The following is a 13,914-nucleotide window of genomic DNA, read 5'->3' on the forward strand; positions in this document are numbered from 1 at the left end:
AGAGACGACGCTGGTGTCATTTGTCAGGTGTCATGTCTCTGAAAACCCTGAAGATGAAAAGTCTTAGGAATTTCACTCAAAACTAAACACGAGACCTGGAGCAGATTGGCGGCTTTTGGGTGAAATGCGTCTCTGGCTTCCGTTAAGCTCACTGTTGCAGTCGCAGGCACAAGCTCCATATCAGCTGTGGCAAATGAGGCACAGAGAACTATTACAGGAAAGAGGTTTTTTAATTATTGTGTTTATCCGTAAATATGGCGCAACTTAGACTAATGTCAAATTGAATCTCGCCCTCCCTTCGCTCTGTTGCCGATGCTGCTGCTCCTGAAAAGGAAGAGGAGAAGATGACATGAAAGCCAAAGTTTGCCACCTCTCAGACATTAGGGCTGCTCTGGGCTGTGGAACGACATATCTTTCACATTGAACCTCGTCTGGTACCAGAACCACGCTGGCTCTGCTAAACTGGGCCCTGGTGGTGCTGCCACGGCACCGGTCAGGACTGATACCACAGACGCGTGCGTGAGACGTTCTTGGTTCTGTACACAAAAAGACACAAATAACTATAACACATTCTTCAAGGATTAATTCATTGTTTGTTGAGTGCTGCACTATGTTTGCCCTGTCGTCATTGATTTGGATGGTAACAATTTCCTACTGTCAGGATGATGTGTGTATCTGCCCATTATTAAATCTTACTGTAATATTTTCCCCCCTGCTGATGAATGTGTCACCTGTTACTGTAGCTGCAGCAGCTGGTAGCAATGAATAACCTTGTTACAAATTTTATATATGAAAGAAGACAATTGAAAACAGAGGACAGAAACATGAGAACGATTATTTGAAAGATGCTCTGAAACAAAATTTGACTTTTTATGACTGACATAAAAGACAATGACAAATAATATAAGAGAACAAGTGTGTGTGTGAGGAGGGGGGGGGGGGGGGGGGGGGGGGGGTAAATGGGGTTGATTCTTATTCACAAGGACATTTGAGCTTTGCCTCATGGCCAGACATGAATGAGTAGATTTCAATAGTATTGACTGGTGCTTCGGACATCGGCAAACACACATGCAGACGCGCACCCACTCTCATGCAAGCGCAGACACAAACACAGCGGTCTGTCTGGAATACAAAACGCTCAGCACTCTGAGCAGACAGTTTGCTTTCTCAGGGCCTCGTCTGTGGCATTTGTAAGCACTGCCTTTTCCTGTGTTACTACAAATTTTGATAAGAAGACCTAATTGAGATTATTGTGAATGCAATGTGGTCATTTTCATTCCATGGTGTGTGAAGTTAAAGTAAATGTAGGATAATGCGTGCGTGATGACTTGATTAACACACGCGCACACACACACGCACGCACGCGCACACACACACGCACGCACGCACACACACACACAGTCAGAGTGTCTCTGCTGCAAACTTCAGCTGTTTTGCTTCCCGAGAGTCAACAAGCGCGCATGCACCAGTCACACCAGACATTTTTGGAACAACAATTGGCTTCCTGCCCGTTCCTTTCCAGAACTCAGCAGACACACTGCGGAACTCAAGCTGACAAGCTCCAGCGCTGTGTTCGAACAACACAAAACACTGGTTCCACACTCAAAGCAGCCATTCAAAAAATATTTATTCCAACCAGTCGACCGAGAGGAAGGCGTCAGTAGAGCCAGTTCTGTGTTGGGTGCAGTTATTGGGACAGTCCTGCTTTTATGTGGCCTGAAAATGACACTAAGAGCTGCTCCTCTGCAGTGATAGCGTATTTTATTCTATTTAATCATATCATTAGGTGTTCAAAATGATCATTTATATCGATGATGCCACTATCAAAAGCTTTCAACACCCCTGAATTTACAGTTACATCTTGAGCTCTACGAGCAAACTGTATCTCATGATCATATTAAAAGAACAATAACTATGTTCTTGACCACTGTTACATAATTTTACATTGAATTTATGACTTGTCCTTCTTGCCTTCCTCTCAGTAGCTCATATTCTTTGAGTGCAATTTACCTTTCGGAATGATGGTAAAGCACATTGTTGTTGACACCACAATTTTACCAACTGCTGCAGCCGTGTCACTTAAAGTGCAGATTTGACGTGAAAAGCCCTCCCTGCTGTTTGTATTTAATATCACACCGACAACTGTATCATTCCTGCACAGTGTAATCAAATTATGACAGCGTGGTAAATGTTCCCCTGTGACATTTCCTATTATAAAATGCATATAGCTGGTGTCAGACAATGTGTGGGTGGGCTCCCTCCGTTGCAAATGGGATTGTAAGTGGCACTGACTGACAGCGAGCATGTGAGCTGTACAGTAATTGCGCGTGTAGATTGATGATGTGCAAAGGTGTATGCCATCTGGAATTAGAACAGTTGTTTTAGAGACGGGGTGAACAGCATCACTGACATTCAGCAGTTCTGTGACACTGCTATTAGTGGCATATCACTGGAATATATGATAATGCAGTGCAGATTACATCCTGAAGGAAAACACCTCCAAGGCGACAAAGCGTGGACGCAGAAGCAAAGACAAGTTCAATAGAGAAAGGCCACTTCTGCGTTGTCCTGGGGCTCATGTACTTGTGCAGACGAGCTCCAGGACGGAGCGAAGCCAGCTTGTGTCAGTCACCGGGAGGGATGAGACTGCTGCCTCCTTGTTCCTTGCCTTTTTTCCCATCTCCTCTTGGCCAGTAAGGGAATATCAAGTGTCCTCTTATTGGATTGGCTGCTTCAGGTTGGCGGCCCTTCACTCACCACTCGCTGGCCTGCTGGGTGAGGATAATAAAATTGAAATATCCTGGTACTTATCAGTGTATTACCTCGCTATCAACACCTCAGACACACTTCTACTTTAGAGGTTATACAGGAGAAAGCGTGCTGTGATGTACAGCGTGAACGGGGAGAGGACCAGGCGGGAGGAAGACAGAGAGAGGGAGGAAGCCACAGGAAGCAAAGTGATAAAAAGTAGACTGAAAGACAAGAGTTTTGTCATGGCACTTCTTTCAAGGTGCTGTTTCCAGGATGGATCATGGTTGGTGGTGCAGAGAGGGTGACAAGAGGAGGAAGTGTAGGAATAGAGGCGTGTAACGTGACTCTGTGGCTTTTGTCCAGACTAGAGCTATGTTAGTTTGAGCCATTCTCAACCATCCACATCAGCCTCCTGTACATTTTGCGGTAATGTAAAACACCTCACATCTGCCCATCTTTTTGTCTCTAGGCCCTCTCCTATCACCTTTCTCTTGGCAGTTGTTGCTGTGTGTGTATGTGTGTGTGTGTGTGTGTTTGTGTGGGAGGTGGAGCAGAGTGCCAAAGCTGAGATCAGGTTTAGAAATTGATTTGAATGAGTGTTGTGGACAGCTGATAGCTATAAAAGATTTTCTCTTTTCATTTCCCAGGGAGTTTCTCCTTTGATGTTGGATGCTAGTCTACACAGCTTTGAAGCTCATCTAGATCAAGTCCGAGCTGCTACTTGATACTATGTGAGTTTGTATTTGTTGTGTTACGTTTGCGTGTGCATTACTTCACGTTTGACTTCATCTTTTCAACTTTCGTGCATGTTGATTTATTGTATAATGACAAATGACTTTAACAATAGCAACACCTAGAATAGAACCTTTCCATAGGATGTGACTTTGATCAGATTTATTTATGTATACTTAATTGCTAAATGCTCATAATTTATTAGCATTTAGTAAGCTCTGAGTGACGCACAAAATCTCACAGTTGCTACTTATATACTATAAGTATGTCTTTACCTACTCTAAATCTTAAACATATTGGCTGCCACCTTCAAATTGTCCTCTGGGGGATAAAAATCTCTGAAATGTTATTTTGTCATTTCATTGGCTGCCTCACTATATTCCTCAGACCGACCAATCACACGCTCTGATCTAATCCTCATGAGGGAAGATTCTAGTCTCTTGCCACTGATGCTGGGGGTCGCGAGGTCAAGTACGGCTAATTTATTCACTCAGTCAGATTTCCTGTGGCCCGTGGATGGCAGATGGAGAGGTCTGATATCATATCACCCATCTGAATCACCCAAGAGAGAAGAGGGAGGCAGAAATAGGGAATGGAGGGGGAGATGAAGGCATGAGAAGAGAAGAGATTGACAGGTAGAGATATAAAGAAGAGAAGAGGACAGATATAAAAAAAATTGGGGAGAAGTGAAGATAGAGAGATAGGGACGAGGGGAGCATCGCCCGCAAGAGTGTGTTCACCCCAGCGAGTAGGGTGTCAACCTGAACATTGAGCCACATAGTCTCTTATCAGATGTGTGTGTGTGTGTGTGTGTGTGTGTGTCTGTGTGTGTGTGTGTGTGTGTGTCGTTATCTTAAGACAAGTAGTTCTGGTCCAATAAGATCCTGGGAGATGGTAGGAATAAGCAGCTTAGGCCAAGATTTCAGATGGAGTAAGGAAAGGGGGAGGGTGGAGAGATAGTGCCAGGGAGATGAGAGGAGAGATGAGGATAGAGAGAAGATGAAGAGGAGGAGAAGGAGATGAACAGATTTAAAGGATAGAGGGCACGAAGGGAACATTTGGAAAGAGATGAGGTAGGGTGCTGGATGGGGATGGAAAGATGCGATGTGGAAACAGTTGGGAGAAGTTTTCTGAGAGCAGGAGAAAATTAGGGGGTGGGTGAGTGGAAAGAAGTTTGGGGTTTGAAATATGCCTTGGCTTTTTGTCAAAGGGTCAGGATTTACAGGATTTGAACAGCGGTGTCAACTTGAGGACTCCGTTTCCCAAGAGCTTTAGAATTTATGGCTTTGTGTCCATCTAAGAATATTCTGTCCCCAAACACTTTGGAGACTTCAAGCCTTTGGTTCCAGTGGCTCCTTCACTAAATATGTCCATTCAGCTTTTAACTACATAGATACTAAGGGCAAAACATTGACCTGTTTCTGCTGTTTGTATGCGTTTAATACAGTAAAGCTGCTGTTCTTGCTCTTGTACATGATAGAGTGAGTTAAACTATAACTCTTTTTTCCCATAGTTTGGTGACCATATGAAGACGAAGAACCAGCTTTGATGAACCTCGGATGTCTTAGCACCCTTGGGCTTCCACAATATTTCCAGCAAACTCTCCAAGAAGGAGGCTTTTACTGCATTTTGCTCTGAACTGAACAAAGTCAAGCACGTGGCATGAAATGATTTGAACTGAGCTCAAGATCCACTTAAGAGAGATAAATGGAACCTAGGCATTGACTAAAACTCCTTAACGATACCTTTTCTACAAAGGGCTCTTTCTGAGCCCCATACATTAAAAAGCCTCAACTTGCTTAGTACTTACTTCTCCAACCAAATTCTTTGACTTCCTCAGACCTCCTCTTTCCCAAGGAGGAACCTTGTCCTCCTCTTCTTCTGAAACATTAGATTAAGCACTCTCTTCCATCCAAACATGGACCTCCACAGGGCAGCCTTTAAGATGGAGAGTTCCTCCTACTTGCCCAATCCCTTGGCCTCGCCAGCCCTCATGGTCCTGGCGTCCACTGCTGAGGCTTCTCGTGATGCATCCATTCCCTGTCAGCAGCCACGTCCTTTCGGGGTCCCAGTTTCTGTTGAGAAAGACGTCCATTTGCCGTTCAATAACGGCTCCTACACCTTTGCATCCATGTACCACCGTCAAGGCGCGGTGCCACCAGGATTCCCAAACAGAGACTTTCCTCCGTCCCTGCTCCACCTCCATCACCAGTTTGCCCCACCTAACCTGGACTGCTCACCCATCAGCATGCTGAACCACAGTGGCGTCGGCGCCTTCAGGCCCTTTGCATCACCTCCAGAAGATCGCGACGGAGCCCCGGGTGGCTACCAGTCCGCCTTTACCCCGGCCAAGCGCCTGAAAGGCTGTTTGGACGCAGAGGCTTCGCCCCACCTTCGCTACTCTGATGCTGAGGGAAAAGAGTATGATTTTGGTGGGGCTCAGATCCCACCTGGAGGCTCGCCCAGCAGCGCACTGAAGGCAGTGGAAGACAGCGGGAAAAAGATCTTCGCCGTGTCAGGTCTCCTGTCTGACCGAGAAACGTCCTCCAGCCCAGAGGATCGCATTGAACGCTGTAAGTAGCAACTTTATGACTTCATGTTATGAAAACCAGAAGCACATTGAATTGTGTAATCAAATGGAGTGACAACACATTTGTAGGAGTAGTCTTCACTACCAAACGTCTTAGAAGAAATGATGAAGCTGCTCCAGAGCTAACTATAGAGTCCAACTAAATCTTAAGGTATTCAAATGTATTTTCCTTTATGCTGTTTAAAAAAGACATCTAAAAACATATAGACACAAACACAGACAGCAAGATTAAATTATTGCTCTGGAAATAAGACATAATTAGCCGAGGTTTGTAAAAGGCCGCATTATTTTTTCAGACTGGCATCACACACACCGATTAACAATCACATCCATGTTCTGTTGTCATCATCTCTCCTGGCTCTTCCTATCCTTGTTTCACAAGCCCACACATTAGTATTGGTCACATCAGTATTCACCAGTGGAAGATTGCCATTTGGCCCTCACACACTGGGAATCTGATTAGTGTGTGTGTGTGTGTGTGTGTGTGTGTGTGTGTGTGTGTGTGTGTGTGTGTGTGTGTGTGTGTGATGCTCTTTGCCATCAGCATTCATCATAGCTCCAAGTTGGCAGCTTTGTTGCCAAAAGATTTACTCACATAACCAAAACCTTGGCATGCCATGTTTGTGTGTGGAGTAGGGAGGTGTAATACACGTTTATTGTAGAAACAAAGCACAGCAGCAAAATGTTTTCTGTAAGGGAACCGTGGAGTATTGGATAGTAGTTTTTGCCATATGTGCCACCTAATCACTACAAATACATGACCACTAAGTCTGACGAGAGAAGAGGAATCGAAGCTGGGTGCAGGGTCTCTGTGCTGTCTTTTGTAACGGCAGAGTCTGTATCTAATCAGGTTAAATCTTGGTACAAGTAGCCGCCACCACTACCATAGGCTTCTAATGCAATTGGATGTGGACAGGCTCTGCTTACAGCAAAGAATTATGGGTTCTTCTTCACTGGTTTTGGCTATCTAGTAGAGGCATAAAGAACAAACAACACTTTGGTACGATCCCAGGAGTGTTCTTGCTGCTTCACACTAACATTAGCAGCCTTTCAACAACCACACACTACACAGGTTTATAATTCCCACATCCAAAATTGCTGTCACAAATTTCTGAGAGAAAAACCAAAGTACTATTGAGTTTGTTTGGTCTAAGCAAACACTTTAGACAGTTAGTTCTCAATAGTCTTAACTATATGGTATAAGTATATATTTATGTTTTTGTAATGTGGTTTAACTCACATTTGAACAATTTAGTGGGTGTACAGTATCTTATTTGGGTTGACTTGATATATTTACATACATTGTAAAGTGGTCATTAAAATGGTGATATCACTCAATATGGTGATTGGATAATATAAAGCAGTGCAGCTCATAGATTGATAATTTAGCTTCTTTCCCAGTTTTGTTATGTTGTATGTGTGCAATTTTAGCAAATGGTCCATTGCTTGTGTAGTTTAGCTCTATTAACGTCAACATGTATATATTGAAGTTACCATCAATGAAAGTCTGTTGCAGTGAGGATTTCATACTGTAGGTGACTGGATCACTAAAGGTTTCAGTCCAGTTCAATCCAGTTTCAATTTATATTGCACCAGTTGACGAGTCAGTCAAAAGAATGAGCCTGCTTATTGTATATGCAAACAAAAGAATAGCTTCAAAACACCGCATACGAAGCTGCTGTCATTTTATATTCGGCTTTGAAACCCGCCTGAAACTTATTGTCCGTGTAAAGGAATCCCAGAAATGAAGCGTCCACAGAAGAATAAAGGAGCTGAAAAGCCGTGCAGATCTAACTTGTGTCAACCCTGCCTCATGCCACTCTAAGCAACAGTGGTCTACTCTTCGCTAAGCCCCCAAATCCCCCCACTGCACCAGCAGGCACGTTAGCATTTAGCTAAACCCACTAACCTGTCAGCCACTAAACCTGCACATAAAAGCCCCATCATGCTTTAAGAGAACTATGCATATCATATAATTGTACGAGAAATGGCCCTTTACTGTCTTCACACTGGGAGGTTACTGCAGAACAATGGAGGGATGCAAAGCAGTGCAGAGGCTTTGGGCGTGAAGTAAAAGAGAGACCCGACTTATGGAATCTGTGCTAGCACTGATGTTAGCGATTGCTGTGTTTCTGTTTGTTTGTGTAGCGGCTTCGATGCGGTTGCACGTCATGTCACTGTGAAGGTTCTCGGCATTCGCTCTTTGTTTTCCTCTGCTTTTTCCTCATCGTTTCTGCTCTCTTACAACCCTTTCTAGGTTTCCTCATTCCTTCTCCTCATGCAGGCATCTCCACATGCGAGTCTGTGACAGCTGTAGTCTGTTTGTTTACTCTGTCTGTGCTCCAAACTTCTTCTTTCTTCTTTCTCTTTCTTTCTTGCTTTCTTTGCTGTCTTCTGTCGTGAGTTCTTTATTTCGTTCTTTCGTTCGGGCGTTTTGCTGTCTTTCGTGCTCATGGACTTTCTTTCGTTCTTCGTGGCGTTCTTTCTTTCTTTCTTTATTTCGTTATTTCTTCTTTCTTTCTTTCTTTCTTATTTCTTCTTCTTTCATTCTTTCTTCTTTCTTTCACATTCAATTTACCACAAAATGGCAAAAAACATTCAAATAGCAAACAAACAATAAAACAGGAATCTCGGGCCTGAAAAGAAAGAAAACGCAAAGTGTTTTACCACAGGTTACTTACAGGTACTTATGACGAACAGGAGGAAGGAGGATAGGATGATAAAACACAGTATAAAGGAAAAAAATCTTGGCGGAGGAAGAAGGGAGTGAAGCGGGAGGACTGGTGCATTTTGAGCTATAATGCAGCTGTTTGACCAAATTCTTAACACAAAGCAGCCTGTGACAGGTGATGCAAAGAAATCATGCATCTTTTGGCTACAACTTCTCAAAACAAAAATGAACTAATTTGAACTGCTTCAAATGTCTCCAAGAAAAGCGTTTACTCTCATCCTCCCATCGGCGTAAAAATGCTACTGCTCAGTGAGCGCACCACACACAGCTGTTAAAACACACAGCAAGAGGCCTCCTCTTCATCCCCTTTCCTGCCTTTCTTCTGTTCTTTTATGATGTTGTCTCCATTTATTGTTTATCTTGTCTTTTCTTTTTTTTGGTTCTGAGCAAATGTCACGTGTGTTGTTTCTTTCTTGAGCCAAATAGCACTAAAGCTAAAAAGAACAGCAGACAAAATATACAGAGGAGTAGAGTTCCCACAAAGTGAAGATAAATGACTGTGATCCTGATTTTGATGGATGACACACGGACTTCTTGGGGATTTCTCCGATTTTAGTACTAATGTGGAATTTCTGCACAGCCCTTCCCATGGACCACCTGTCAGTCAAACTGTAAGGCTATATATTCTTTCTTTAATATTTATATCTATCTATCGTATCTATCTATCTATCTATCGAGCTATCTATCTATCTATCTATCTATCTATCTATCTATCTATCTATCTATCTATCTATATATATATATATATATATATATATATATATATATATATATATATATATATATATATATACACACACATGTCAATGAGACAGGACTGTCCATGCATCTCCTTGTCCTCCTCAAATCTGGCCTCCCTGTCCTCTACCCCCCCTCCTCCCCCATCCCTGCCTGTCACGGTCTACTGGCAGGGTTAAGTTAAGTAAGAGTGTTCTAATAATTAGGACTGGGACTCGCCTGCCTGCCTGTGCGCGCGTGTGTATGTGTGTGTCTTCCTGTCATTGCCTGGCCAGATGTTAAAAGGCTTGTCCCTCTCATGTTACCTCCATATCAGTCACCACAATGTGCCACACACACACTGCAGCCCAACTTCAGGGCCTGTCCTTCTTGTGGTGGCTCTGTTTATTCCCTGGAGTGGCCTCTACCCTTCTGGCAGCACTCCCAGGGTGAGGTGTGTGTTCCGCTATTTATATGAATACATAATGGCCCCATACGTGTAATAATAACTTTGTTTTGTTTATTTATTAACTATTTTAACATGCATTTGTCAGTCATATAATCAACTCAATTAGAAGGTGCACACTCTCACTCTGAGCTCTCATAAGGTGTTCTAGTCCAAAGACTAAGTGATATTTTGTTTAAAACATGTATATATGCAGCAATGCCTAATTTATCCTTTATGTACATCTTGTATATTCAGGTTACAGTATATACACGTAAAGCAGGTGTGTTTTCTCTTCAGTCTGTCTTTAGTTTTTCTATCTTTCCTATTGTTACTTTTCCACTTTTCCTTCATTATCCTCACCCCCTCCTCTTCCTCGTCTCAGTAATTTAATCAGGACCCAGTTTGTGGATTCATTCTAGTGTGACAAGCTCCTCCTTCATTTCTCTCACCTACACACACACACACACACACACACACACACACACACACACACACACATACACACACACAGCAGCAGCAGGTCTGCTTCCAAAAAGAGCGCAGCAGTGCTCATCCCCCTCCCTGTCTTTGGTCACACACTCTTAAATATTGAATTATTCATCAAAACTGATTGGTTCCTGCTGATGGTGGCCATGATGCGAACAAACCATTTGTCTGTTAAAGAAGGCTGTGTCGTGGGTTCACAAAGTTGAACTGGCTTGTTGCTTGGGGCACACACGATTGGTGCAACTAAATCATTTGCCCCTGCAGGTGTTTCGGAAGTGAGAGACATCTTAAAAAAGGAAGTAAAATATTCTTGTGAATGCTAATATTTAACCCTGACGGACTTGTTTCCTTCACATGAAACCGAAAGCTGTGGTTAGTGATAAGGTAAGCCACGTGCTGTCATCATATTTCCACACCTTCCTCCTTGCTTTAAAAAGTTACAGCCGACCCAGAGGACCCAAGCTTTACATCGGCTGCAAAAAATCCCTGAAAGGTGAAACTAATCAATATTGGGCGTTTTTTCTGCACGCCAGAGTGTCCGTGCATGATCATGTGATTTGCATACGCCATAATCTATACTATTTAAGATTGGGAGCTGCAGAGACTTAAAGGTCACATGTTTATTTATCATCGTTTCTTTACTTTTCTTTACTTTACCAGGAAATTATTATCGTAGCTAATTCCTGATGGTAAGATGATGCCTTGCTTAAAGGCCTTCCCTAAAACAGACTAATCACATGTAAATGTCTCCAAATCCAAATGCAGCATGATCAGGTTTATCAACATGTGTTTCCTGTACTTTAAACTTGTGCCTTTGTGTGACGCTGCCTTCACAGCAGGCATTGGTAAAGGCATAAACCCCTGGCGATCACGGATTTAGCTGCACTTGAGAGAGCGCGGCGGATAAAGAAAGATGAGTGTGTCGGCGTTTGTGCACACGTTTCTGATCAGTGTTTCCGATGCCTCGCAAGACTCTTCACTCTGACCCCACGGTGCCTGTGCATATTTAAAAGGCATTAGGGGACATGGAGTCAGTCTGTTCATGTGTTCATGCTAAACCTCTGCCTCTAGAGCTGAGGCGCAGACACTGGACTCGTAAAATCTCAGGTTAATGACTTTGTTGGAGGTCACACCCTCAAAGCTAAATTTTAAATGATTTAAGAAAGAAACATTTTTAGTTACACTCTTTAAAAACGTCATAATTATTTCACGCCCAGCAACACCCCCCCCACCTCAATTTCTCCTTGCTGTTTTCTTCTCCCCCATCACTCTGTGTGCGTGCGTGTGTGTTTGTGTGTGCGTGTGCGTGCGTGCGTGCGTGCGTGTGTGTGCGTGTTTGTGTGTGCGTGCGTGCGTGCGTGCGTGCGTGCGTGCGTGTGTGTGTGTGTGTGCGTGCGTGCGTGCGTGTTTGTGTGTGCGTGCGTGCGTGCGTGCGTGCGTGCGTGCGTGCGTGCGTGCGTGCGTGTTTGTGTGTGTGTGTGTGCGTGCGTGCGTGTGTGTGTGTGTGTGTAGAAACCCAGCCCACTGTTCAGCAGATGAATAATTTAGGGGTGTGTGTATCATCTGTTTACTGTGCTAATCCATCTGTCAGCAGGCACCTATCGATTCGTGCCTGCCTGGTAATTGCGCATCCGTGCCACACGCACGTCTCAAATGTGCATACACAATCACACAGACACGCACACACCCACCCATACGGTCGTCCACATATATGATGTGCAGGTTACCTCATATTCAGATTCTGGACACTTCATTTACCCCGAGTGGAACTGATTTTAGGGTCAAGGTCACCAAAACTGTTATTTAAAACTGTTATTGAAGAAGTCTCTTCAGACAAAAAATGCTCATGAGATAAAATACTTACATTTATGCATTCATAATTTAAAATTTAAAACAAAAAATTTGAAATTTTATCAATTTGTAAATAAAAAAGAATGTATAGTAGAGGGTCAAGCTGACCATTTATTGCCACGTTATTTCTACACTGAAAAGAAGTGACCTCTGCTTTTTTCTAGAACAGACAGTGGCCTTTCTTGTCTTTGAGGTTATACTGTTTAAACATTGTCTCACAAACTAGTGTCAAACGTTGCATTTTATTGAACCAGCTCATCTCCCTTTTCTCTCTGTTTCACATGATCTATTTTTTAATTTCTAGATAACAGCAAGAAACTTATAGATTTATCTCAGATTGTAAAGTGTTTGTGAATGTATTCAATTAGATATGTTAAACAAACACTATTTTGACATCATTTATAGCCCTGAATCCTACCTTAACTTTCTGATCAATGACATTGCGTGCGAAACTCATGTACAGTAGATTCGGCAATATTAAATACAGTAAGTCATGTTAAAATATACAGCATGGTGAAGTGATGCACAGAGGACTGTAGAGAGAGCACGCGCTTTAATGAATCCATGGGTGACCACTGATGGTTGTAATTATCAAATGGCTGGTTTTAAAAGCTCATTGATGTCATTAGTTCCATGAGTGATTACTAATTGCCACTCCAGTATGGTAACCAAGCAGGGCACATACACACATTTACACACAAAGACGCATAAATTATAAACACACACACATGAATATATATATAAATATATATAAATATTTAAAACTACCATAAACCTGTGGGGGTTTTGTGCTGTTGAATCACACACCATAATTCCTACCTGCTCCACAATTAAAGCCAACAAAAGTGAGTTGGACTATTTTTTGATATTAATTCGGTCTTCTTTTTTTGTATAAAATGTTGTGCATTTGAACAAAATTTTTATTTAAAATCTTTAACTGCGCATATGTAACAGAGTTAGATCCAGGAGCCAAAACGCTCAATAAACTGTGAAACTGTGAAACTGTGTTATGTTATGTTATGTTATGTTATGTTATGTTATGTTATGTTATGTTATGTTATGTTATGTTATGTTATGTTATGTTATGTTATGTTATGTTATGTTATGTTATGTTATGTTATGTTATGTGTAAAATGATGTGTAGCATTTTCCTTATTGTTGCTACATGTACATATACATACATTCACACATAAAGTATGTGTCATACATGTGTTTTTAAGCATTTAAGCAGCAGAGCTGGGAGTGAAGGATCGGGTGTGTGGTGAATTATGGTGGGGGGTTTGTTTGCAGTAGTTTGTCCTGATGAGATGTAAAAGTCCAAAGCAGGGCTCTAATCTAGAGCTTTGAGGTTTGCCGTGTGTGTTGTAGTTATGTCAGTTTATATGCGCGTCCTCATACCTCATTGCACAGTCTTCCTTACGCTGTGTCCTATTCTGATTTATTACACTCGGCTCTAGACGGATCATGTTCTGTTGTCTAAATCTGGTCTGCACCACCATCCTTTTCACACACCAACGAACGCACTCGGGGCCGTGTGCAGCGGGGCTCTTTTTGATGTGAATGTCTAATATCACATCCCTGCAGCAAAATGTTCGGAATTTTGCCCTC

The 13,914-nt window shown here is 42.6% G+C and overlaps 1 protein-coding gene across 6 annotated transcripts in view; it reads left to right on the forward strand.

The window, feature by feature from the left end:
• Positions 1-13,914, forward strand: part of rnf220a (ring finger protein 220a) — a 127,430-nt gene that overhangs the window by 5,481 nt on the left and 108,035 nt on the right. For 5 of the 6 annotated variants that reach the window (XR_003783660.3, XM_029130879.3, XM_029130877.3 and 2 more), the window contains exons 2-3: positions 3,399-3,482; positions 4,997-6,056. Coding sequence is in view for 5 of the 6 variants with exons in the window: in XM_029130879.3 (XP_028986712.1) it covers positions 5,402-6,056 (655 nt within the window). In the remaining variant the exon portion in view is untranslated. The remainder of the gene's footprint in view (positions 1-3,398; positions 3,483-4,996; positions 6,057-13,914) is intronic. The other variant, XM_029130878.3, reaches the window with a different exon arrangement.

This window comes from Betta splendens, chromosome 17 (genome assembly GCF_900634795.4).
Source record: "Betta splendens chromosome 17, fBetSpl5.4, whole genome shotgun sequence".
Classification (NCBI taxonomy): domain Eukaryota; kingdom Metazoa; phylum Chordata; class Actinopteri; order Anabantiformes; family Osphronemidae; genus Betta; species Betta splendens.